Here is a 26,824-nt window from a genome sequence, read left to right as displayed (position 1 = left end):
CCGATTTATAAAATGGGGAAGTGAGCAAAACGATCTCACTTTTCAAAAGGGAGTCATTTTTATGCATAGCCGGTGCTACAAGCATTGAAATATTTCAAGAAGTTGAGAAATAACAAATGAATGTGGTTTCCAGCCCGGCTCCTTAACTTTTGAAAGCCTCTGAAGTCTGATCGACGAAAATAAAACTTAGCTGGCCTTAGATATCTCTTTCTCTCAGTTCCTGAAAAAGCCCCACGCTTCTATAGACTGAGTCCTGCCAGTAACAAACTCCTACGCTTAAGGTGTCTCACTGTGAGTTCAAATACATCTAAGTTATCAGATGGCAGCAGAAAAGCAACTCTAAGCCAATGAAAAGTAGAATGAGATGCTCAGGGCTGAAGCTCAGAGGTAGACTATGTGCCTCGTACGCATGGCACCCTGGGTTCTAACCCCAGCACTGCCAAAAAACAAAAGCAAAAAAAAAAAAAAAAAAAAAAAAAAATCAAATAAGGAAAACACTGACTTTTGGCTGCGCTGCCTACACTTTAAAATAAAATCAGCACAAAACCCAGCAGATGTAATTTGGTTTATGCACACTTGTTCCTATCTTAAGCTCACTCCAAGGGTTCTCGATATAGTCCTTGAAAATCTGTGCTCCACGTTCTCACAAAGCAGGGCATGCTGACCTTGTCCAGTCTCTCGGGCATAGACAATGGCAGGGCGAGCCAATGTGCTTTCTGCTCGGAGCAGTTCCTACCGCTCCTGCAAGACTGACTTCCCTTCCTGTTCCTTTCACGAACACACTTGCTCTTTAATTTTTAAATTTTACTTTCATTATTTGTTGTCATTATTATTGTTATTACTATTAATATTATTATTATAGAGACTGTGTAGGACATGGGTACAGGACAACTCTCAGGAATTGGTTCCCTCCTTTCATCGTGTGATCTTGGCCCAGAACTAAGTGATTTTACCCGCAGAGCCATCTCACGGGCTGAAAAATACACTTTTCAAAATCTTTCATTTCTGCCTATTCACCAGCTGTCAGTCAGAACCCTCTCCCCACACGTAACATTGTTTACTTTCCGGAAATTTCCCTGACCAAAGTTCCTTAATACTGTAACCTTCAATTGCATTTATTTCTTTTAAACATTCAACTTGGGCTCAGCAGGTAGAGGTATTTGCTGCCAAACACACACACAAATACACACACACATATACACACATGCACACAGAGAGACACTTCTACCAACTACACAGAGACACACACACAGACACACAGACACAGAGAGACACAGCTTTAAATAAAATGTAACAAAAATTATATGCGTGTAAAAAGAACAATTCACTGGTGAGTTCTCTGCTTTTGTGTGATCTTGACTACCTCCTCAGAGGTGTCCCTGCCGCTAAGGGCTTTGCCCCAGGATGCTGCCACTGGGCACCTTTAAGAAGTGGGACAGAGTCCCACAGGGCAGAGAAACCTGCTTGCTCTTTGGGCTGAGGAGGAAGGAAGACTTGATTGGGGGAGGGGGAGAAAATGGGAGGTGGTGGCGGGGAAGAGGCAGAAATCTTTAATAATTAAATAAATTAATTAATTAAAAAAAAAAAAAAAGAAGTGGGACAGAGTGGGAGGATTTCTGATCACTGGGGTTTGCCCTGGAGAGGTGTGGGAACCAGGGCTACTCTCACTCTTTCTCTGAAGCTCCTGATGTGAACATTGTCTTCAGCTGTGAACAGACGAAAAAAGAATGAGCTCTGCTTTGCACACTGAATCCTAGAAGCAAATAATAACCGACTTAGCAGCTTTACAAAAGATCAAGTTTAGACCAGTAAACAAAGGTTGTTATCCAAAACATGCAATTTAAAATTACATGGCTCTTAAAAAGAGAAAGAACGTCGAAAGAGAAATAGTTCTGTGATTATTCTTAGATGGAAATGAGTGCTAGGGTCACATTCATAAATAGCTTTGTGATATGCTGACTCAGGAGGAAACTCCCCTGTGACCACATGTCAGATACATACTGTGGTTCAAAAGCTGGCTAAGCGGCTCTTCTGTGGGTAAACGGGACGCTTACAAGTGCTGAAAAGATAATTCTCTCAAGTAGAACTAAAGTCACCAGCAGTTTCTATCTTAGCCCAGGTCTCAAGTTCATCTTCCAGCATTTACACCAGGTAACTGAAGGCTGGAAGCACAGTGGGCCTCAGAGTCTCAAGTCACAGCCTAAGTCTTCTTTAACTGGAATGAGGCTTAGGCTCTGGCACAGATCTCTCTTTAGGCACATGTCTCACGGGCTCACAAACAAACCAAGAACACTCCAAAGATCGCGGAGTTTCAAAACAGAAGAGTAAGGACGGCTTCCTGTGTGTTCCTTGCAAATTCCAGGGCACCTAATGGTATTATTTTAACAGAAAACAAAAGCAATGATCAAAATAGCTGTACCCTGGGAAAACGAAAGCATGACGAGCCACAGATGCAACCATACAAGTTTGCCTCCAAGTTCCCAAGCAGTGTCACGACACATGGTGACAGTTCTCGAGCATGGACAACTTCCTGCTTTCTAGGATCACTCCGAGATTCCACAGTCGAGGGTGGTGGGGCACGCCTATAATCCCAACACTCTGAACAATGAAGCAGCAGGAGTCAAAACCAGCCTGAGCCACGGAGCCAGAAAATACGTGATGACAAGAGCCAAGTCTAGAAAATCAGAGGGTATCTATCCATCAAGAAGAATGTTCACTATTTATTTAGCAAGATGAACATGACTTTGATTTAAAAGAAATCTTTACTATGCAGAGTTCTGTAAAGCTTGGAAACTGGGGGTGGGGGCAGAGAGAGTGGATTGTCTGTTACTATTTATACGTCACCAAGCCATGAGAATATGTGACTTAGGATCGCAGGGAACTAGTAGGTAGGTTAGATCTTCATTTTAGTCACAAACAGATGCAAGATTTTGCTGAAGCCGAAGAGCGTCATGGATATCAAGGTTTAACTATCTGGAAGCTATCATGAACACCCACGAGCCCCAGGCAACTGTAGCTATAAATAATACTCCATGAAGGTTCCTTAGCCTCAGATACCTACTAATTCATCACCTTGGAGTTGTCTGCTCCACGGCTGCCTGCTGGTGCCTTAAACAGAGTAAAATTACAGAAGGATTTAGTCTGGACTTCTACAGAGAGGCACGTAAGCCGCCTCTAACCCTGTCACTGATGAACGCTGGGAATGTTTACATGTTACCAGCTTTTAGATACTCTTGCAATTTGCTTTCTTAATTACTACATCTTTGCATCCAACTTGTTTCTTAATTTTAAAAATAGTATGAATTTTTGTCATTAAAAATTGGTCTAAGAGACTCGCAAGATATCTCAACAGGGAAAGAGTCCTAGCAACTGACACGTCAAGTGTGGAGACCTGAGTTCCAGTCCCTGCGACTCATGGGAAGGTAGAGGCCGAGAAGCAACTCCACACAGCTGTACTCTGACCTCCATATGTGTGCTGTGACACAGGTCTCACACACACACAAATACTAAGAATAAAAATTTTGATCTGGCCAGGCGGTGGTGGCACACGCCTTTAATCCCAGCACTCGGGAGGCAGAGGCAGGCGAATCTCTGGGAGTTCGAGGCCAGCCTGGTCTACAAGAGCTAGTTCCAGGACAGGCTCCAAAACCACAGAGAAACCCTGATCTGATATAAACAAATTAATATAGATGAAACAAATGTGTCACCCCTTTTAACATATGCTAAATGAATTTGTAAATAAATCCCCTATACATTAATAGCAATGAAGAAAAAGCCTAAGTGTCTGTGGGAAGACTTCATAATGCTGACAACCCATCACGTCAGACTTCAGAAGCAACAAAGAGATCTACCACGGTGGTTCTCAACCTTCCCACTGCTGCAACCCTTTAATACAGCTCCTCATGGCGTGGTGACCCCCCCAGCCGTAAAAGTCTTTTTGTTGTTACTTTGTACCTGTAATGCTGCTTCTGTCAATATAAATATCTGTGTTTTCTGACACCTGTGAGAAGTCATTCAACCCCCAAAAACGGTTGTGACCCACAGTCTGAGAACCATTGTTTTCAGACCGAAAGGGTCAACAACTCTGCTAGGAACCTAGGGTAGCATTTCCTTTGAGATTTTATTTCGGATTTGCCAACAGTCAAGTGTACTTTAAGCACAGAAAATATTTGGCAGCACTGGCTTGCTTGGCAAGAAAAGGCTCTGTCATAACTCACGAACATGCGCAACACTGCTCTCTGATCCCCTTGGTCATGCCAAGCAACTTGCACCCCAACTCTGCTTTGCAGCCACCCATACCTGCCCACACTGAAAAATGCAGTAAGTCTGTAAACAAATCTCTCTGCTCAGTTAGATGGTCTACAGCCCTTTTCTTACTCTGTGGTAGCTAAACAGTAAAAACTCAGAATACCCCAAAAGCTAGGAATTCTGGGGAAAATGAAATTTTATTGTCCAGAACTGAAGACTGAAATTTTCACTGGACCAACCAAAACTAGTTTCCCAAGGCAATTCTTCCAAACCTAGGCTTTGTCACAGTGAGATTAACATATGTTAACGCTATACACGTGACCCCAAAATAATTTCAAATGTTGCTAGAGTATGACCCATACAGTTATTTAGACCCAGAGACTCCCCTCAAACATTATTAGCTATTACCATATAGCGCTCTTGATTACCATCCAGAATTCTATTGCTTGAGAGCACCACACAGCTGAGTCACAGAGCACAGCACAGTCATGCTGCTATGGACCTGGAAGCTTCTCCCATACTGGCTAGGAGTCCTCAAAGGTGCTGTGTGAGCTACCAGAGAAACCATCTGGTCGTCATCAAGCGCAATGGTGTTTAGAGCTTTCGGAGGGAGAGCATATCTCTGCCTCATTTAAAAAATTATATATTAGTGGGGGGGGGGATAGGGAGAGAGAGAGATTACAAATATGGTCCCCTATTACTAGCCTTTTAGTGGGTACTAGGTGGGATTGAACTCAGGCCCTCATGCTTGTTTGGCAAACATTTTACTGACTGAGCTATCTTCTCAATTCTTGCTTTTCTCCTTTCTTTTCTTTTGTTATTTAATGATATAGAGTTTTGCTGTGTCACCCAAGCAAGTGGGTCAAACTTGCTCAGTCTCCTCTTGTCTCAGTCTCTTGAGTATTGGCCACCACACTTGACCAACTAACTCATTATTTAATGAGAGAACCAAATATTATATAATAGATATAAAAACTGGATCCAATGAGAAGTTATACCAGAAACAGATATACACATAATCAGAGAAGTAGAAATGAACTTGCTAACAGATGGAATAGTGGTTAATAGTGTGTATGGCAAGTCTGTAGGTAAAATACCAGTCACTTTTTTCTATAAGGTAGAAATCAATTAAATATATACCAAAACACATGTGTATGTATTGCTATGGAGTAGAAGCATGTACATTTCTATCAGGTATGCACATTACCCATTGATGCTGCATAACAGCCAGATCAAGAGAAGACAATCTAAGGAACACGCACCTTCAAACTGGACAATTAGTTCCCAGAAGATCTATGATAAAAGTCCAGCCCTTCAATGAAAGGATCCAAATTCTCTCGCGCGCCCTCATTCATGTCTGTGACAGTTCCCTGGACTGAAGGTTGGTCAGTCTCTCCATCTCTACGCTTGGCTCTTCGGAGCTCTGTCTGTCTTAAAACAACTGTTGCTCCCTTCTGCCTGCTAATCCTGTTCTCTGAAGCTGATCCTGCCCTGAGAAAGCCCTAGAGCTCAGTGCTACCACACGGGCTTCTAATCATGGTGAGGATCATGGTACCATTTGAATAACAGGATGGCCATCCCCAAGGTTTTGATGTGGTAAGAGGTACAGGCTCTGAGTCCATAAACGCACCAAGAATATGTCAGGATGATTCTGGATACCTAGATTCGTTACTATGCTAAGAAATCGCTGTTGTTACCAATGGGAACACAGTTGGTGTTCTGCACAGGTTCTGATAGATTTATTCTTTTAGATTGAAAATAAGCCTATTCCAGAGGACACGTAGCTGCTCTGAAGTTCTACATACCAAAGACATGAGTTTGGCCTTATAATTTCAGGCAAGTCATACCCAAATAAACAACATGATTGCTGGGCGCTGGGCTAGATGCTCTACACATGTGATCTTGCCCAATCTTTAAAACACTTCCCAGAGGCAGATGGTATCATTTGAATGCCAAGTTCCTGGATGGCTGGGCCAGAATAAGAATAGTAAACAAATAAAATTCCATTTGGACAATAAGAGGCAAATACGGATTGGAGACACTGTTGATACTGAGCCACAGCGAAATCATGATTTACACATAAAAAATGAGGCAGAGGGACAGTGGGAAGGCTTAGCAGGTGAAAGTACCTGCTGCAGAAACCTGATGACCTGCGTTCAGTCCTTGTACAGAATTACCCTCTGACCTCGGCACACGGACCCTGGCACATGTGCAATGAAATGCATAGTTAAATACAGTGTTAAATAGTTAATTAAATATCTGGCATACATGTATGTGTAGGTTATGATTTTATGTGTTTGAAAATCATTGTTTACGATAGAACAAGACAGGACTTTCCATGACGATTTTTCCCAGGAAGGGAAACAGAGGAGAGGCTTTCAGTATTCTCCAGAATGACTCTAAAGAGAAGAGAAATGACCCAGGTATGGCCACGTGTTTAACAACTGTGGTCTTCAGGCAGAAGCTCCACGAACGTCTGAACGTCTGGTTCACCTTCCTGGTACTCTTTTTCCTATTGAAACGGTTTACAAGTTACACTTTAAGAATGTTTACTTATTTTAGTGGTGCTGGGACCAATCCCAGGGCCCCTGCCTTGATATTTGGAGGCTCTAACACTGAGATACATCTCCAGCCCCCGAGGTGATTTTGCTGCTACTGTTATTTCTAGTTAGCTGGTTAGGGAGGAATGTGGAATACAGGGAATTCTTGACTTCCTCAACATCAGTTGTTCCCATGGAAACAGTCACATATTATAAATCCTTTTTCTCCCAAAGACTTACATCTCTATATCAAAGCTCTCCGGTGTATCTGCTGCCTCAGTCAGTTAATAAAACCAGCAGGACGGAACTACTGCGCAACTGTTATCTTATTAGGGACGAGCCAGTGAGACTCATGAAAGCGTGAACAGGCTAGGGTGGGAGCCCGTCTCTGTGCATCATTCCACTGAACAGCTCTCTGCTCTGTCTTTGTCTCTGATCCCTCCGACTCTCATACCCAGAATCTGGCTCAAGAGTCACCTGGGGGGAAAAAGACTGGTAAGCCAGCATTTGGCTTAGGCTTCTGTCTCCTTTGATGGTATTGACAGAAAAATGTCAGCTGGTGTCATCCAACTGGCAAGAAGTCACTGAGCAGAGTGAAGCGCACCGCCACGGTTCACCCTCACGGTGATGCTGTGACCACCATGGACTAAGATGTCTGACCTGCTGCTTTCCACTGTTGGTCACCGCAGAGGACACCTGCAGTTGACTATGTGGGCACACTCCACATATACCAAGTGTTACACTGGGGAGACAACCTAGGCTACTAAAACGGTGGGAAGACTTGACTAACCAATCCCTTGAGTAACGCTGACCAAGTCATGCATTCTTTAGAATACAGACAATACACTGCCACATATATTTCTTCTATTCACCTAAGATGGTCAAGAGTGGATGACACAGCATTGAAAGTCCTACTTGGATTTTGACCTGGCCGTGTGAAATCACCCATGCACCAGCGAGACCAAGATATACACAGAAATGCCAAGGCGGAGGGGAAAGCAGTGCTGCTTGACGCAGGAATGACAGTCCGTCCTTGTCCTGGTTCTCTTTCTACAATAAGCAGATTAGAAAACTTGAATAGGACATCAAGAGGCATCTGAGCTGCGTGTAATGGTGTAGACTGATAATTCCAACACTGAGCTGAGACAGGAGGATCGCCAGTGTGAAAAGGGCTAACAAGTAAGACACTTCTCAAATAAAACAACGATGAGCCACCAGCGCTCTTAACCCCCGAGTCATCTCTCCAGCCCCAGGTTAAGTTCTACTTAACAAATTGAGATAGTCAAGATTTTTTTTAATCATGTGCATGTATGGTGTGCATTCGCTAGTTTAAACGTATACATGTGGAGAAGGGTGAATATCCAGACACACATGTGGAGGTCCAAGGTTAACACAGGGCATCTTTCTTCAATCACTATCTTAGTGTTTTGAAACATGGCCTCTCACTGAAACCAAAGTCTGTTGATTTGGTTAGACTGGCTGGCAGTGAGCTTAAGGGATCTGTCTGTCTACCCTCTCCCACAAAGTCACCCGCTGGCACTCACCACACCATCCTCCCCCCTCCCCCCTTCCTTCCTTAACGGGGCTCTGGAGCTCTGAGCCCAGGTCCTCCAGCTTGCATAGCAGGCACCTTACCAACTGAGTCATCTCCCAGGCCCAGTGTAATCAAGAATTTTAAATGAGGAAGAGTTTCCTAGCTTAGGAAATACTTGGTTTCATACAGTTTGTGGTCAGCAAATGGATGGACAGGCATCCCCTGATACGTACTAGGGCAGTTCTCCCGTGCATCTGTTGAGCAAGAAGTTCACAGGTATGAATGAAAGAGGCTGAGGATGCCAGAAAGCACTGACAGACAGGTCATGGGCATTTTTAGACTACCTGTGTGAAGGAATACAACTTCCTGGATGGGTGAATCATGTACCACGGGCAGTTCTTTCCTCGTTGCTGAGTCCCCACTGTAAGAGAAGAGGTTTGTTTGGAAGGAGTGTGTTCCGACACCTAGTGTGTCTTGGTTAGCGCTAAGTCACAGAGCCCTGCCCTGCTATGCCGGAGACCCTCTTTACATTTCTCTCTCCCTCTCCCTCTCCCCTCTTGTCTACCCTCAGATGAACACCACAGCATAGTTTGTCTTTTGTCTCTGAGTTTTTATGCTTTTTTTAAAAAGTTAATATGAAAATGAAAGGGGAGGAGGGAAAGGAAAAGGAGGGGAGGGAGAGAGAGCCTTAGAATCCCTGAACAAAAAAATTAAAAAAATAATAAAAAAAGCAGTCCCCTGAAGCTGTACTGATTTGGACGGGTGTTTGAGGAGAAGGGCTGGAAGAAGCACTAAGAAGGCCCACGGAGCTGGTACCTTGTAGTGCAGAGACCTACGCGTTCACTGGGTTTTATGCGTATGAATCTCCCACTCCACCGCAAGAAACTGTGAACCAACTGAGCCCCGAACAGGAACTAAACAGAGCTCAGACCAGGCCTCCGAAACAGGAAGCAGGGGATAGTCCCTGTGGCTACCACAGAGGAACTGACCTGTAGCGGCGAACTCCCAGGAAACTGGCACTAGCCAAGAGCACTGGTGAGGCGAGACAATGCTGGGCATTACACACAGGTCTCACCTAGAGAGGGAACCAGCTCAGGCTACCAGCTGACAATGTCTCAAACCGGCCAAGTCAGCCAAGCGGAGGAAAGAAACCACAGCCATAGGAACAGGAAGCAAGGCCAGTCGGGACTATCCGTAGTTGGCTATTTGGGGTGAGAAATGGGAGCTCTAAAAAGAATCTATTTTTTTTTTTATACTGAGAACTTTTCTTTTTAGATTCACGTGCATGTGCATACATACATCCATACATACACACACACACACACACTTTTTTCTTGCAAAGGTTCTACTACAATTCATTTAGGAAAATCATACTTTGTTTCATTTAGCCAGTTATCCAAGAAGCCAAGAAGCTGCACTGTGCTCCAGGTTTAGACGAGGCAGCAAGAGCTGACCCAATGGCATGCCAAGACAAGAAGAAAGCTTGTGTGGGTGACCACAGGGACTATTCTTCTTAAAAGTCCAAGCAACCGGAGGTGGGTAGGTAGGTCGCCTGGATCCAATGAACTTATCATTGTTTTCTCTTTGGAAATCTGGACTGAGACTTATTTCTCTAGAGAACTAGAGTGACTGAAAAATACAGAGAGACCATGGGGCAGTTCAGGCCAGAGGCTGTGAACACAAACTGCTGTGCTGATTGACAAAATACAGTCTTCACTCACCCATGGCATCATGGGTGAGTAATGACTAACTCTGAGTTTTCCCATTACCTCTATAGTATGCAAAGACCTGTCCTTTATTCTGAGGTTATGTCCCGCGGTCTTATGTAGTCCAGGCTGATTTCAGCGTCGTCCGATAACTGAGGATGACCTTTTACTCCTAACCCGTCTACCTCTAGCTCCCAAGTGCTAAGACTGCAGGCTTGGGCCACCACACCGCAAGAGTCTTCGTGCTATGGTTGTCCTCAGTGTTGTGCTTGCTGGTGTTGCTGTTTGGAGTGCTGGAGACTGAACTTGGGTTCTTGCAAATGCTAGCCAAGTGTTCTAGCATCGAGTCATGCTTCCCAGTCCCTACTTAATTTGGGTGAGTGAATGATTAACGTTTTTAAGTGTGTGTGTGTGTGCACGCGGATGCGGTGTTTACCTGTACTCGGTGTTTACCTGTACTAGCACATGTAGAGGTGGCCAGCTCTCCACATTGTGTCCTTGTGTTTGAAGATAGGGGTCCCTCACTGTAATGATATTTTTGTTTGTGTTTTAACAAATAAAGCTTGGTTAAAGATCAGAGTGTAGAGCTAAGCCACTAGAGGCCAGGGAGTGGTGGCACACACCTTTAATCCCAGGACTCAAGGCCACATTGGGCTACAGGAGATTGAATCTGTCTACAAAGAGAAACAGAGCTCACACAAAGGTGTTCCCAGCACCTGGGAGTCACAGGCCTTTAATCCCAGCACTAGGGAAGTGCAGACAGGCGTGATATGGCTGGGTGGAGAGAGGAATATATAAGACGGGAGGAGACAGGAGCTCAATGCAATCCGAGGAGCAGTGCAGTCTGAGGACAGGATCGTCCCTTTGGTCTGAACACTGGTAGATGTAAAAGAACTCTCTAGTGACCGGCCTCTCTGCTGCTCTGATCTTCAGCATTAACCTCTATATCTGACTCTGGGTCTTTATTATTCACTGAACCTGGAACAGGCCATTTAGCGAGACTGGCTAGCTAGCAAGCCCTGCAATGCTCTGGTCTCCACCACTAGGATTGCAGATTCCCTCTGTGTTCTCAGCTTTCACACAGACTCTGAGGATCCGAACTCAGGTCCTCGGGCTTTGAAGCATGCACCCTACCCACTGAGCCACCCTCCCCCCCCAGTTCCTTACAGGCTCATCTTTTAGTACAAAAACATCTTTCCTTTTTAGGACCATCATATTAGATTGTTGTTCTTTGTTTCTCTTCATGTTAGAATATCTTTAGTTAGAAAAACAAAGTCTTGGCAAGTACATTTCAGTTCTCTCGAGTTTTTTTAACGGGTTCATGGGAACTACTGGCTCACTGGGAATACACACAGTTCATCCTCTCTCCCGAAGTGAATGATAATACTTACAAAATCTGGGCTGGACTTGAAAGCAGAAATGCAGAAGTCAGCAGCAAAACTTTCAAGAACTCAGTCTAAGACAGAGGGGTCCAAGGTTCATGTTTTATTTTACCAAACAGAACTGGAAGTCCTAAGAAGGTGAGCAGGAGGCAATGGAGGCAAAGCCCAGAGAGGTCAGATGCCACTCTGGCAAAACAGCATAGGGGGCACTTTGAGCGCAAACTCAACTCCACTGAAAACACAATGTGAATGAAAATAGAAAAGCTAAGAGCCTAAAATTTCAACTACCACGTGCTTCCTTCCGGCTCCCTACGATTGCTAGAGCCTAAAACACCGAGCAGGAGATTGCAATCTTCAATGAGTCAGGCTAAGAGGAAGGCCCCGGCAGATGCAATAATGGCTCATGGCAAGGAAAGGGGAAGTGGGCACTCCATCCAATCCAATGCCCACCAAGAGGAAGGTAGGTGGTTCTGAGCCAAGCAAGGTCCCTAAGCCTTACATCAGCGGGGAGCTGAAGGCCCTAAGCGGGGTAGACGAGGAAGAAAGCTGAAACAGATGAAAGTATTCCCACACCTTGCTAGTACCTCCTCTTTCACTGAGCACCCTTCTCTTCCTGCATGTCTCTCTCAGCCCCTTCCCTTATCCAAGCTGATGCTCCTCCTACCAAAGGCATCAGGGGCATTTGAGAAAATGCATCAGAGCAAAAGCCACCAGTCTAAGACTCAAAGGAGCATTTCAAAACCCCAGTGTGAGGGATCAGAAACATCATTTCCTGAGTGTTTAGAGTAGTGCATGGGTTCCATAGGTGTAAGCCGGCAAAGCCAGATTCTGGAATCCGCCGCCTCTAACACTGATACCGAGGAAAGGCGTGACACAATCTTAAATCACTGAACCTGAATGCACACGCAGAATTTCTTTACGGCTCAGTGTTTTCATAAGCAAAATAAGGAGACACGGAAGGTCATTCCAGCGATACACATAAAACCAGTGCCCAGTGCCAGAGCTGGGGACGTTGCTTGGTTGGCTGAGCATGCATGAAGTCCTGGGTTCGATCCCCTGTACTGTATATAAGGGAGACTATAAACCCAGCACTCAAGAGATGGGAGCTAAAGGATCGGAAGTTCAAGGTCATCCTCCGTTGCACAGCAAGTTCAAACTCTGAGCACTGAAGTTCTGTCCACAAAGGCAGCCCCTTGGATCATTGACACCCGTAGCCTCTACAGACTTTGACTGCCTACCATGCAAAGGACTTGGAGTAGGTGTGGTCTGGCTTGGTATCTACCATCTCTGAGCGAGACTCTCTTATATATAAAGCCATAACTATCTTTAAGACGCATGGATGGTTTTCACAACAGCACTAATTAAGCATGAATCAGCTTTACTTGACAGAAGAAGAGAAGGGCAAACACAGTCCGGAAACAAACCAAAATAAATAATAATAAAATCCAGAATTCGGTGAAAACTTCAGTTCCAATGCATTCTTTAAACAGACATCAGCACACAGAATAGGGGAAAGTCTAACAATATGGGCACTCTTTATCCCGTTCTTCATTCTACTAGGCTGAACTACTTGGGCTCCATCCTTCCTTTCCAAATGCTGCCACACAGGCTCTGGGCTGCCGCTGCTCAGTGGCAGAGCTCCTGTCCGGCATGCACAATATGCAACTTCCAGTGCTAGAGAAGAAGCCACAACAATAAACAAGACCCAGGTTGGGCCAGGCCGTCCTTGCTCAGTCTCCCATCTGGCTTCGGGTGCCACGTCCTTTAAAAAGCTACCCTGTGGGGGCTAGAGAGATAGCTCAGCAGTTAAGAGCACTGACTGCTCTACCAAATGACCTGGGTTCAACTCCCAGGACCCACATGGCAGTTCACAACTGTCTGTAACTCCAGTTTCAGAGGACCAGAAACTTCCCATGGTAAAACATTAATAGACGTTTTTTTAAAAATTACCCTTTGACCCGCAGTGGTAGAATATAACTTTAGTCCCAGCACTCAGGAGGCAGAGGCAAGAGGATCTCTGAGTTCGAGGCCAGCCTGGTCTACAGAGCGAGTTCAAGGAATGCCAGGGCTAGACAGAGAAACCCCTGTCTCAAACCATAAGGGAAAAAAGTTAGCCTTCACCCCATCTACCCTAGCTCTGAGTGTGGGAATCTGTGGCTTCTGAGTGACCTTTACATGGGCTCTGTGACTCTGGATAGCCCAGTCACAGGCTCCACCCACTCTCTGATCTCCTCAGGACCAAGGACAGGCCATAAACCAGCACTTACAAATCTCTGTGAAGTACAATGAGTCATTTGCAGTAATAAGACTGAAAATTTAAAGAACAGAATAGGTCATTCAAACCATCCTCTCCTGAAAGTTTAAATGACTCACTCAAGATTACAGAAGAAACAGGACCAGAATCCAGACCCGGAAGCTTCTGTTCCAATATGCCCGCTTTCTTGTTTGCACAGACACACAGGATTTGGGGAAATCTTAGACATTTAATTCAATTCTTCCTCCACTTCTGCTCTGGTGAACTTTTCAAATAAATAACCCCTACTGGAAGGCACAAGAAAAGCTTTTCTCACAAGTATAGGACCCAAAGCAGAGCTGGATGAACAGCCCACCTGGAGGGGCCATGCCCTTCCAGCTGTGTCCTAAGGAGTCAATCTCTGGATGAAGGTGGGGTATAGAAGAAAAGGCCATGCATGACCCAGGGACCTGCAGTTTCTATGCTTAGCCAGCCTGCAAGCTAAAACTGGCAACCAGTACAGTTTTGTCACCCACAGCCATACTCTCTTTGCTTGCTTCATTTGGCTTCTGTTTTTGAAAAGGAGACTGTCTCATTGTGTAGCTCAGGCTAGCCCTTTGACTCACTGGATAGCGCAGGCTAGCCTCAGACTCTGAATGGCATAATCCTTTTCTTTAGGAACTGCTTCTGGCAGTTCTCATGGCAGAGTTGGAAACCTGTGAGAGAAACGTGAAAGACTGCAGAGTCTCACATATTTCTGTCTGGCCTCTGACAGAAAACCAAACAAAACAACCAAAACAGATGGCCAGCTCACACGGAAGGAGAGTGACCACTCTCTAGACATCAGGGGAAAACCTGAGTCTGACTACCATCAACGCCCAAATCCTTCAGTTTAGAAAGACGAAGGGTCAGGACATAACTGGCACCACCCCTATTCCATTGCAGCTTCAAGCTGAGTAAGATACCTTCTAACAGCCTGGTGGCCGTGGCTCACACCTTTAATCCCAGCACTAAGGAGACAGAAGCAAGCGGATCTTTCTACGCTCTAGATCAGCCTGGTCTACAGAGGGAGTTCCAGGGCTACACGGAGAACCCTGTCTCTAAAATCAAAACAAAATAAAAAAACAGACAAAGCTATCATCCAGCTGGGCAGACACTAGACTCGGGCCTGTCTAAGGTGGCAGAAACAGTGGGTTGCAAGGCTGGCCACTAACAAGGGAGTCTCCAGACTTAACTGCTGTTCCTCACTGCACCTGATGTCTCTGCAAACCTTTGCCAGTTCCTGATCCCAGAATCCCCCAGCAAAATACTTTCTTTGATTCCAATAGCAAACGTGCCCTCCATAAAGGCAGCCAGAGGCCCCTATGCACATTCAGGGTCAGCATTCTGCACTAACCAGCCACTGCCTAAGAGTCCTAGGACCAGCGCTGGGTCGATTAGTTATCCCGCCTAATTAAGTAACAATCTTATCCTAGGCTGGGTCACAGGATTAAGTGAGACAGACTCCGATGTCTGCGCTCTTTAACCTTTCTCCCTTCTGCAGAGACGGTATTTGAGACTAACAGGGGACGGCCTTGTTAGAAAAGTTTCCTTCATATTAGCTGATGGCTTAACATTTTTTTCTGGACTCCTAGGGAAAATATGCCCACTCTATCATTGCAATAAAAATAAGCTCAAGTTTTTATTTGGCTTTTTTCCTCTTATATCATTTGGTCCTTTGAAGCTTCTTCCAAAATATAATCCAAAAATAAGAGTGCTATAATTTTTAGAAAAGTTATGTTTATGTAATTTTTATAGCTAGCCACCCCAAGAACCAAGCTATAATATATTATATTCATGTTCAGTTATGAAGACACAGACTGTTTAAAAAATACCCAAACCAGAAATTCCCAGTTTATTTAGTCTGGCTTCCTTAACATGAAGTTCTTCTTGTTCTTAAAATATTCAGCTTTGGCTGAATTCCAAAACAGACATAAGCCTACTTCAGGTGTTTGGAACGGAGTCTGTAAGAGAATTAGATTGAAATATAAAACCCGCGATCACAAATGTAAGCAGCTTACTGTTTTTGAAGATATAAAGCCTGATTTTCCCACCACCACAATTATAAGAATTAGCACATCTATTTACTTGATTTCATTGCATTTCAGCAACACGTTGCCATTCCTGACATCTGCTAACAGACGGCAGCTAATTGCTTCAGTCATGAGCACTCTCTAAGACTTTCTGAACCATGCTAGCAATCACTTCAATGGACAACCAAATCTGTCATTAAATAGCATAGGAACTCTTTTTTTTTTTTTTTTTTTTCCGAGACAGGGTTTCTCTGTGGTTTTGGAGCCTGTCCTGGAACTAGCTCTTGTAGACCAGGCTGGTCTCGAAACTCACAGAGATCTGCATGCCTCTGCCTCCCAAGTGCTGGGATTAAAGGCGTGCGCCACCACCGCCCGGCAGCATAGGAATTCTTTAAACGATGCTAAATTATAAACCCTCCCAAAACCCACCACAGTATCTGGGGCAAATTAAAACACACACACACACGCACACTCACACACGCGCGCGCGTGCACACACACGCACACACTCGTTCTTTGGGTAAGACTCTAACAAAGATCACACACATGTGATGTAGTCCACTGTAGTCTTACTCTAGGATGTAGTTATTGGTTCAAATTGGTAAAAAGATGGGAAATTCAAGCCACAGAAACCTGAAGGTGAAATGAGTTGGACAAGGTCAGGCCATGCTTTGAAAACTCACACACATACACTCTGCAGGCGGCTGACTGCTTGGCATACGGCGTTCAGTACTCCCAAGACTGAGAACAGAACAGCACCTCGGAGGGCCACAGGTGTGTGAAAGGAAAACCTAATGATACACCGACTGGCGAGAACTGATTGATCTCGCAATGCTGAAAAAGGGTGTTCTTCAAGCCTTGGACTTGGACCCAGGGGCTCCACAGCATAAATCAGCGAATCTCCCGCACAGTCTCTTGCACCAACATACCCTCTCTGCTAGGAGCGGCGGGCTCCAGGATAGTCCCGCAACCTCTCTGGTTGCTCCCAATGCGCATGATGTAAATAGGAAGCTTGTTTCCCGCCCGTGAAGCAAAACAAAACAAAACATTCTCCACGATGACGGCAAAGGGAAACTCGGCGGCGGCCACGGGGAGGAAACTGCCACTCACCTGCGTTGTAGAAACGGTCCAGCACGGCGGTTTCCCCGAAGTCCAGTTTCCCAAAATGCAGGGTCTCCAGGGTGGCGCCCACCACCTCACACGCCTCCCGCAGGCTCTGCAGGGCCTCGCTCTCGGCCACCACCAGCTGCCCCTGGCTTGCCTCGTTGATCACATATGCCACGGTGGTCCTCCGGCCGCCCCCGCTGCCAGGGTTGCCCCGGCCTCGGGTGGCGCTGCACCCGGGGGTGGTAGCAGGGCACCCGGTGCCAGGAGCGGCCGCGCTCTCCACGTTCCAGAAACTGCCCGGCGGTGGCGGTGGCTGTGGCGGCAGAGGCAGCTGGCTCGGCTCGCCCTCCGCCGCCGTCGCCGCTCCTCCTCCCCTCCGGCAGCTGCCACCCTCCGGGATGGTGCAAAAGCCCGCGGACGCAAAAGGCGGCACGGAGAAAGTGATGCCCTGGCCGGCTTCGGTGCCCATCTCTGCCTGCCGGGCTGCCGCGCCAGCGACCCCGGGGTCCCCAGCCCAGACGCACCGTCTGGCTAGCCACAGCTCCGGGCTGCTCCGTGCACGCCGGGCTAGGCAGCTGCCATCGCGCGCCGCGCCTTCGCCGCCGCGCCGCCGCCTCCGCTCGGGCGCCCTGTCCCCCGGGGCCACGCCGCTGCCCGGAGGCGGCTCGCCCCTCCTCGGCGCCTCCGTGGCCACGCCGCTCGCCCGCTGCAGGGTGGAGAGTCCACGGGGTGGGGACGCCAGCCGCAGCGAGCGGGAAGGGACAGAGCTTCCTCCTCTTGGCGGGCGGACCAGTCGGCTGCCAACCTGCGCGGCCGCTGCAGCTCAAGGGCGCCGCGCTCGGGGAGCCGCGCGTTGTCGCCGGCGGAGCGCGGGCCGGGCGAGGGCGCCCTCTGGGTGCCGCGCTACCTGGAGAACACCTTACGCGCGGTGGGCGGGCTGCCCCGGGTCGCGTCCCGGAACCGTGGTGGCCGCACCCGAAAAGACCCGCCTCCCTGCTCGGCCGCAGCTCCCCTGCATCGACTCCTGGGGCGCCTCCTCCTTCCTTCCTCTTCTCTTTCACCGGATCGCCGCGCCCTCCGAGTCCCAGCGTCGGTCTCGCAGCCGCTCGGCGTCTCGGCCACCCGCCTCCGGCCGCCCACTCGTTGCAGCACGGAGAGCCAGGGCCCGCCCCTGGGGAGGGCGCTGCTGGGAAGCTGCAGCGTACACCGAGCACACTGTTCCCAGACCTTAGAGAACCTGCAAGGGGGCTGAAAAGCCCCTGGCGCGCACCCCTGCGGGAAGGCGCTAACAAGTGTCTCTAGCCTGTACTGTCAGGGTCAGCCCCACCAGGCGGTGGCAGCGTTGGACACAGCCACCGCTCCTCGCACGGGTCCGCTCGTGGGCCGCACGCACTCGAACCGCGTGTGGCGCTGGAAGCTCCGGGGATGGCCCGCGTGCCGAGAGGCGGGAGGATCCCAGCTAGCGCCCTAGAGCCCAGGCCTCAACTGGAAAGTGGTTTAAGTGACAGGGGCGCTAAATTTAGAAGTGGTCGGCTAAATTTATCGTGGCAGCCGCTGGTGCGTTGCGTTTGTAAAATTTCCAGTGGCTTACGTTGTTATCGTTAATGAGTAATTGATTAGCTCCAGGACTGAATGATTTCATATTCTGGTTTATCATCTTAAAATGCCCCCCCCCTGCGCGCCAGATGTTTAACATAGAGGATGCGTGGGGAAATTATCATCCGAAATTGAAAGAAAGAAGTTGATTTATTTCCTTTTTTTTTAAAATCGAACCGCACACAAAAGAAATGGGTCGATTGTTTGAGCGCAACCAAAAAGCTCTCACTTATTTTGGGAAGCAAAACCAGATGGGTAAGTTCCCAGAGAACTCTTCCAGAATGCTGTTAGGTCATGTCAGGAAAACCAGTGCAAGCTGCAAAAGATAAAGGATTTGGATTTCCTAACTCGAGGTTAGTGAGTCAAATTATAAAAGAACAAAGATAAAAATCCCATGTCAAGGGCTGGAGAGATGGCTCAGAGGTTAAGAGCACTGACTGCTCTTCCGGAGGTCCTGAATTCAATTCCCAGCAACCACATGGTGGCTCACAACCATCTGTAATGAGATCTGGTGTCCTCTTCTGGCCTGCAGGCATGGAGGCTGAACACTGTGTACATAATTAATAAATCTTTAAAAAAAAATCCCATGTCAAGCTCCCCAAAGTCTTACTTGGTGCTGTTGCATAGGGGAACCTGGGGGGAAGCGACAAACTCAGACTACAGCCATGCCTAATTCTGACATTCTTGCAGCGTTTTATTGTTAGTTTCCAAATAATAACGTTTTCCTTTTTGTGACTTTATTGTACTCCCCAAACAGTGGAAGCCTGGGCAACTCACCTGCCACTCAAGGTCCTTTGAAGCAGTCGCTAAGTTCATTTTGAATGGCATGATCATTTCCAGTTTCTAGGTCGTAAGCATGCATTGCCAGGCTCCTAAACAAGTGCCTCTTAAGGCTCCCAAGTTTCTATGAATCCAAAGGAAACAAGCCACCTAAGGTCAACGCAAGGACCGCCCTAAACTAAGCAAGTACTTAATACATAGAAGGGTAAATATTTTACAACATGGAAATGAAAATAACGTCAGGACTGGTATTCAAAACTCTAAAAGGAAAAAAATTATAAACCTGATAACAAGTTTCCGTGGCAAATGGAGCGTAAGGTAGGCAAATAAAATGTTATCTGAGACCGGTACCACAATCGTGCGTTTCTGAAAATAGGAAAAAGATAAAATTTTCTTTTTTAAGATGTATTTTACTTGTGTCTGCCTGTGGATATGTGCATAAGAATGTAGGCGCCCTCAGAGCAGGTGGCAGACCCCTGGAACTGGAGTAACAGATGCTTGTAAGCTCCCTGATAGAGGGACTGGGAATGAAATTCTGGTCCTCTACTAGAGTAGTATGTACACCTAACTAATGAGCCATCTGTGTGTGGTATATTCCTTTACACTATGTGAAAATGGCCAATCACTGTGATTGGTCTAATAAGCAATCTGACTGGCCAATAGCTGGACGGAAGAAGATTTTAGGTAGGAGAGCCCAACCGAGAACGCTGATAAGAGGAAGGGCAGAGTCAGAGGAGGTGCCAGCCAGACACTCAGGAAGCAGGGTGTGTAGAAAATGAGGTAACAAGCCATGAGCCACATGGCAGGGGGTAGATAAGAAATATGGGTTAATTTAAATGTAAGAGTTAGCTAGTAACAAGCCTGAGCCACCAACTGAGCATTTATAGTTAATGTAAGTCTCAGCGTGTTTATTTGGGAGCTCCTGGGGGACAGAAACTTCCGCATACATTTCCTGCCCCTAAAAAAAATTTAGAAAGAAACATAAAGCCATGTACAATTCATGGTCATGGGAATACAGATAACTCTTATCTATATAGAAAAAAATCCAAGTACAAATTTAAAACTATATTAATATAACCACTTTTGCTAAATGCATTGGCAGAATTCCTGACATTTTACAACAGGCACTTTGAGACCGGATCTAAGGAAATAAACACTCTCATTTCTAGCGGGATGGAAAATAATGAAGATAATGAGTGTGTGGGCACAGGCCTGTAATCCCAGCGCTTGGGAGGCTGAGCCAAAAAGTTCACATTTGAAGCCAGCCTAGGCTACCTAGCAAGAACTTGTCTTAACAAAAAATACAATTAAAAAGATGTAAAAAGACATTTTTAATATCTAGCAAAATTCCATATACATTTATGCTTGGCATAGAAATCCCACTTATAAAGATTTATCTCAAGAGTTGGGGACTTGCAAGTTTCAGAACCTGAGTTGGGAGCCTCTCTCCCTCCCCCAGCACTTAAAAAAACAAAACAAAAAAACAGGTACACAGTGTGTGCCTGAATCCCCAGCCCTGAGAGCCAGGAGAGGGCAGAGACTGGTGGATCCCTGAAGCCTATTTGCCGGCCACCCTAGCCAAATTGATAAACTCCAGGACTAAGGAGAGATCCTGTCTCAAAAAATAAGATTGAGGAAGACACTCAGAGTCGACATGTGACCTTTACACACACTTACATATGTACCTGAATACACAGATGCACACATATAAACATGCACTGCGCACATACATACGTGTGCACACACACACAGAGAAAGAGAGAGAGTGGGAAAAACTACATTACTGGAGTCCCCACACCTGGTTTTTCTAGTTATTTACACTGACAAAATTCTAGATCTCTTTTTTTTTTTTCAAATGAGTAGTGAGAAACCAAAGCTGCATTTCACTTCCTTAGGAAAATGGCAACATGTTGTCTACGTTTTGTTCTTTTAAAATATTTTTATCTCTTCTTTGGGAATTTTATGCCATGTATTTTGATTATATTCATCCCCCACCACTTTGTATTTTTTAAATATTGCACTATCCGCAGTGATAGGACAAGGAGAGAAGAGAGGTTGAGCGAGATGAACCTTCTGATGAGAAGGAATTTCAAGGCAGGCGCTGTGATGAGCTGAGGCCAACAGTCCTGGGCTGAGCACAAAATGGGCTGTTAGAACCTGAGAGAAGGAAGCAGAGAAGACTTGCAGAAATGTGTGTGCAGGGCTCTTTAAGTCTTCTGGTGAATGCTTCTCAGCACAGGTATAGAATAAAACATCTCAGTTCAGGCAAAAGCCACTTCTGGGCATAGCATAATTATCGGGGGGACCTAAAATGAACAAATACCACAGCTAACCCAGATCCAGAGATAACTAATGCTCCACCCCACCCTCCCTTAGCCAGGGTACAGACCTCATAGAATACATGGAGAGAGCAGAGCATTCTAAAGGGCATTTTCGGTTAGCTTAAAAACCAGAAAGTTCACCCATAAGTAAAGTTACCCATAAGTAACTAATTGTGTAAAAAAAAAAAAAAAATCTAGTCAGAAAATCTAAACTTTGAAAGAGCTGTAACAAAATGGGTAAAATACATATGACATGTACCAAAACACCCCAAACAAAAACAATAATAAAGAGAAAAATCGCTAAAATACAACCACAGAATTAACTAGAAGACATAGCAAAGACTTTAATACAGTTATTCGTTTTTGAAAATATAGAATGCAAATGAGTGCATGAGCATATTGAAGAGGAAAAAAGCAAAACAGAACCAAATGGAATGGAGTGGAAGGGAACAGTTTCAAAATTTTCTTTCCTATCTTTTTTTTTTTTTTCTTTTGAGACGGGGTTTTTCTGCGTAGCCCTGACTGTCCTGGAACTCACTCTGTAGACCAGGCTGGCCCCTAACTCAGAAATCTGCATGCCTCCCAAGTGTTGCGATCAAAGACGTATGCCACATTGCCCATATTAAAATTTATTTTTTAATTAGATGCAATTAACAGCAGATTATACACCATGGAAAACCTGATCGATGAACTTGAGTAGTAGAAGCAATGCATAAATACACATACTTTCTTGATGTAATTTTACCTCAAGGTCTTCTCTAAGTGGAAAATTCACTAAGAGGAATCACACAGCTAAGCATGTGGTTCATGTTTATGCCCAAAGGAATCAGGCATAAGAGCCCAACTAGGAATCCTCCTAGTAGAGTCTATCAGGGTACTATTTCCTCAGCAGTATGTGGTAGCAATCAGTGCATGTGAAGTGTTACCTACCAGGGAAGCTCAGAGACTGGGTAGCCAGGAGTTCACAAAGATTCCAGACTCCACAAGGAAAGCAGGTGCCCAGCATGAACCATGCTCTTTGCACGGTTTAGGCACAGCTATTTTTAACAAGAGATAAAGGAAATGCTCAGAAACCCAGCGTTGAACACTGCCCTTTCTGAGAATAGCAGTCTCAAGTCTGCTATGTTCCCTCTTCCCAATGTTTCCAAGCTCTACACGGTGAATGTGTACACAGCTTACTGGAGCCACTTACAATTTAATAACGCTGTTTGCCTTATAAAAATTGCATGAATAAAAGTAAAAGCAATAACTGGGTAATCAAAACATCATGTTGGACAAAGATAAGGATAACAAAAATGCACACATCAGTAGTATGGACTGTAGTGATGTGGGAGTGATTTCTTTCTAACCTGTTACTTTCATTGGTTAATTAATAAAGAAACTGCCTAGGCCCATTTGATAGGCCAACCCTTAGGTGGGTGGAGTAAACAGAACAGAAGGCTGAGAGAAAGAAGCCGAGTCAGGGAGTTGCCATGATTCTCCCACTCCAGACAGACGCAGGTTAAGATCTTTCCTGGTAAGCCAGCTCGTGGTACTACACAAAATATTAAAAATGGGTTAGATCAATATGTAAGAGCTAGCCAATAAGAGGCTGGAACTAATGGGCCAGGCAGGGATTAAAAGAATACAGTTTCCGTGTAATTATTTCGGGGCATAAGCTAGCCATGCGGGCGGCCAGGTGCCGGGGACGCAGCCCCGCTGTTCATATTACAACACTGTAGAAAAGACAAATACAGCTCACATTGACAGAAAGTGTGTCAGTAGTTCTCCAGAGAGGGCAGCTGGGCCCCAGGATGTGTAGACTGGGTAATTAATGTACAAAATTGTTGGATGACGTCATTGACATTGTTCCATGGGCGTAGACATCTTTGCCTATTCATTGAAGGACACAGTTAGTTGGGCACAATGATGTAGGTCTGTAACCCCAGTGTTCAAGAAGAAGCAGTGGTATAGAATCACAGGTTTGAGGCCAGTCCATCTACACAGTGAGTCCTGAGCAAAGGCGAGAGCTTGTCTCAAAATTAACTAATTGGAAAGGGAAAAAATAGGTAGAGAGGACTTGAATAAAACATTTCTTATTTTTTGTTGACTTTGACTTTGGAATTGTGATACTGTTATACACAGTTATAATAATATAATAATAAAGGTTAGAAGTGCAAACTCTAAAAATAAAAAATAGAGCAATATTAATTAACCTAGGATGTGTTATTGACCTCATTGATAGGTCAAACAAGGGAGAATTTGAATAGAGATAAGGACAATAAGTCCAACTAATTAAAACACACTGTGCACATTTAAATTCCCGAATTAAGGGGCTGGAGAGATGGCTCAGAGATTAAGAGAACTGGCTGTTCTTCTAGAGGTCCTGAGTTCAATTCCCAGCAACTACATGGTGACTCCCAACCATCTACAATGAGATCCGGTGCCCTCTTCTGGTCTGCAGGCATACATACAGGCAGAACACTATACATAATAAATAAATCTAAAAAAAATTTCTTGAATTAATAATGAAGCTACAAAAACTAATTGGTTAAGCATGGATAAAGGATAAAGTGGGTGAACTGACAAGAAGAAGGGATTAAATGAATTAAATGTTTATAGCACTTCCCACATCCCAGTGTGAACTGGACACATGAGTGTTGTTATCATTTTGCTGACCTTCCCTGTCACCTGTGTACCCTGTCCCTTTAAGAGACAAGCCCTGCCTACCCCCAATCTCCCCTTCCCCTTCACCAAGACAAGCTGATCTCGCCCCTCTCTCCATCTTCAAGCTCTTTCTCTGTCCTTCCCTCTTTTGAAGAGGTAACTACTGTCTCTCTCTCTTCCCCCACCTTCTTCTCTCTTCCTTCTCTCTCCTCTTTCTCTGCCCCCCACCTCTTCTCTCTCTCTCCTTCTCCCCTCGCCTCCATAACCCCTAACTCTTATACCATTCCCAATACCCACTAAATAAACTCTATACCCCAGGTCTCTCCACATGGCACATCTGTCTGTCTCCCACCTACACCATCTCCCGCCCGCCAGGGGACCTGCCAGGGCTGCTGCAGAATATCCTTCAGGTGCACTCCTATGATGCCAGGACTCAGGAAGCTGACCCTATAGAATCACGAGTTCAAGGCCTTCCAGGACTACATAGTAAGATGCTGTCTCAAAAGGAAAAAGAAGAAGCATGCATATCCCAGGTATTTCTGAGAGTACCCACATAAATGAAAGAGGAAAAGTTCCTCTCTACAAAAGTAGCCTACCAATAAATAAAGAACAAATGATGGAATTAAAATATAAGCCTTAGCCGGGCGGTGGTGGTGCACGCCTTTAATCCCAGCACTCGGGAGGCAGAGACAAACTCTGTGAGTTTGAGGCCAGCCTGGTCTACAAGAGCTAGTTCCAAGACAGGAACCAAAAGCTACGGAGAAACCCTGTCTGGAAAAATCCAAAAAAAAAAAAAAAATAATAATAATAATAAAATAAAATAAAATATAAGCCTTTGCTACATTTAATGAATTAATATTAATAACTACCAATGTAGAAAAAAAAGAGAGAAAAACAGATATTCTAAGTCTCTTGATAGAAGGTCACACCACTACTGGCCTATGAAATAGTTTGACCTAGAATGAAATAAGAAAACATCTTGAACCTGAACATGTATCTAAATCAAAATAATTTTAACAGAGGACAATGGACTTTGTGAGAGTAAGTACACCAGCAACCAGCAAGATTCACCTTCAGCAAAAAGACACACGGCTTGCTTCATTCAGGCTGCTGTTCCAAATACTAGAGTTGGGTCATAATGAATTATAAAAATGTCTTTATATGCACATACACTCTGCACACATACACACACATTAAAATAAGTAAAAATGCAAACAAAACTAGAAGTGAAATAAAATTGTGTACTGTATAAATGAAACAAGATGGCAGGACATAGAGAAATCAATCTCAAACTGACCAGGAAATGTCTTCTTGGGTGGCTTGCTTTCTTGGTCCTGGGAGGTTGTTGGAGGAGGAAAAACACATCAATAGTCTTACTCAACCCTGGCTCCTGCCTACAGCAATAGTGACCTGCCCGGCACGAAGTGTCTACTGGTACAATAATAATGGCATGACAGCTATGGAGCAACTAATCACTCTGCTTGGATTTGATTCTTACTCCATAGGAAAGAATTTCAATGCTGGTACTGCAGTCCCAGCCAACAGTCTATCACTGGGGGCGCTCATAGGCCCGAGACTAGAAACAGTTATTGTTATTTTGTTAAATGATCATGCTATCCACTTATCTTCTAAATATTTCTGCTTATAACCATAGACAAGTGCTTCTCTCCACCTTGGTTGCAGAAGCATCTTTCTGGAGGGGGCAGCAGCCAATGGGGAGATCCATAACTGGTCAAAGGCTGAGAGAAAGAGACTTGGTGTTCAGTCCTAAATGGGGCATCTGTATATAATCCTACCGTCACCAGAAAGGATGTAAGAGTTGGAGGATGGGAAGGCATGCTGTGAAATTCAGTCGTCCGGATATAATCCAGGTATTGCTATTGTGAACTCACAGCAACATCAGTGCCTGCATGAGATAGGTACAAAATCAAGCCAGCTGAAATCCCAGCACAGATGGGTGGAGAACCTCCAGGCCCCACCCCTTACTGAGGAGCCATTGGCAATGGGTCCTTGCTGGGATGGGGAGTCACTTTGGTTGAAGATGTGGCCACTAATAATAGATTTTCCATTTTGCAGTGGATGACTGCCTCAGACACATGTGGGCAGCACTGACTGGTCTTAGTGCATTGTTAGAAACAAAATCAAAATCACCAAGTTGAAAGGAGGGTATTTTGAGGCAATTGGAGGGGGGCTGGGGTAGATATGATTTTATAACATATTTCTTTGTATACATGTAAGAAATTCTCAAAAATAAAGAAAAAGTTAAAGAAAAGATGGCCACACTTTTTTTTTTTTTTTTTTGGTTTTTCGAGACAGGGTTTCTCTGTGGCTTTGGAGCCTGTCCTGGAACTAGCTCTGTAGACCAGGCTGGTCTCGAACTCACAGAGATCCACCTGCCTCTGCCTCCCAAGTGCTGGGATTAAAGGCGTGCGCCACCATCGCCCGGCCAATGGCCACACTTTTATGTTTAAATTAATCCACTCTAAAAAACAAAAATAGTCTGGAAAGATTTTTTTAAAAAAAACATTTAACTAATAGAGAATGCCTAAGAAAGATTAACTGAATGCCTAAGAAAGATTAACTTATATTAACATTAATTTGTAAAGTCAATGAATTTCAGACTCAACTAACTTAAACTTTTGATAAACAGGGCTGGAGAG

The 26,824-nt window shown here is 45.3% G+C and overlaps 1 protein-coding gene across 1 annotated transcript in view; it reads right to left on the bottom strand.

Annotated features, from left to right (window-relative positions):
* The window catches only part of Map3k5 (mitogen-activated protein kinase kinase kinase 5), a 209,445-nt gene extending 191,811 nt beyond the window's left edge, over positions 1–17,634 (bottom strand). The window contains exon 1 of the mRNA XM_057755327.1: positions 16,825–17,634. Within this exon, the coding sequence (XP_057611310.1) occupies positions 16,825–17,290 (466 nt within the window). The 5' untranslated portion in view covers positions 17,291–17,634. The remainder of the gene's footprint in view (positions 1–16,824) is intronic.
* Positions 17,635–26,824: the final 9,190 nt, after the last annotated feature.

The sequence above is a fragment of the Chionomys nivalis genome, chromosome 2 (genome assembly GCF_950005125.1).
Source record: "Chionomys nivalis chromosome 2, mChiNiv1.1, whole genome shotgun sequence".
Lineage (NCBI taxonomy): Eukaryota > Metazoa > Chordata > Mammalia > Rodentia > Cricetidae > Chionomys > Chionomys nivalis.
The sequence above is the reverse complement of the archived record's forward strand: the minus strand, read 5'-3'. Positions and strand labels throughout refer to the sequence as shown.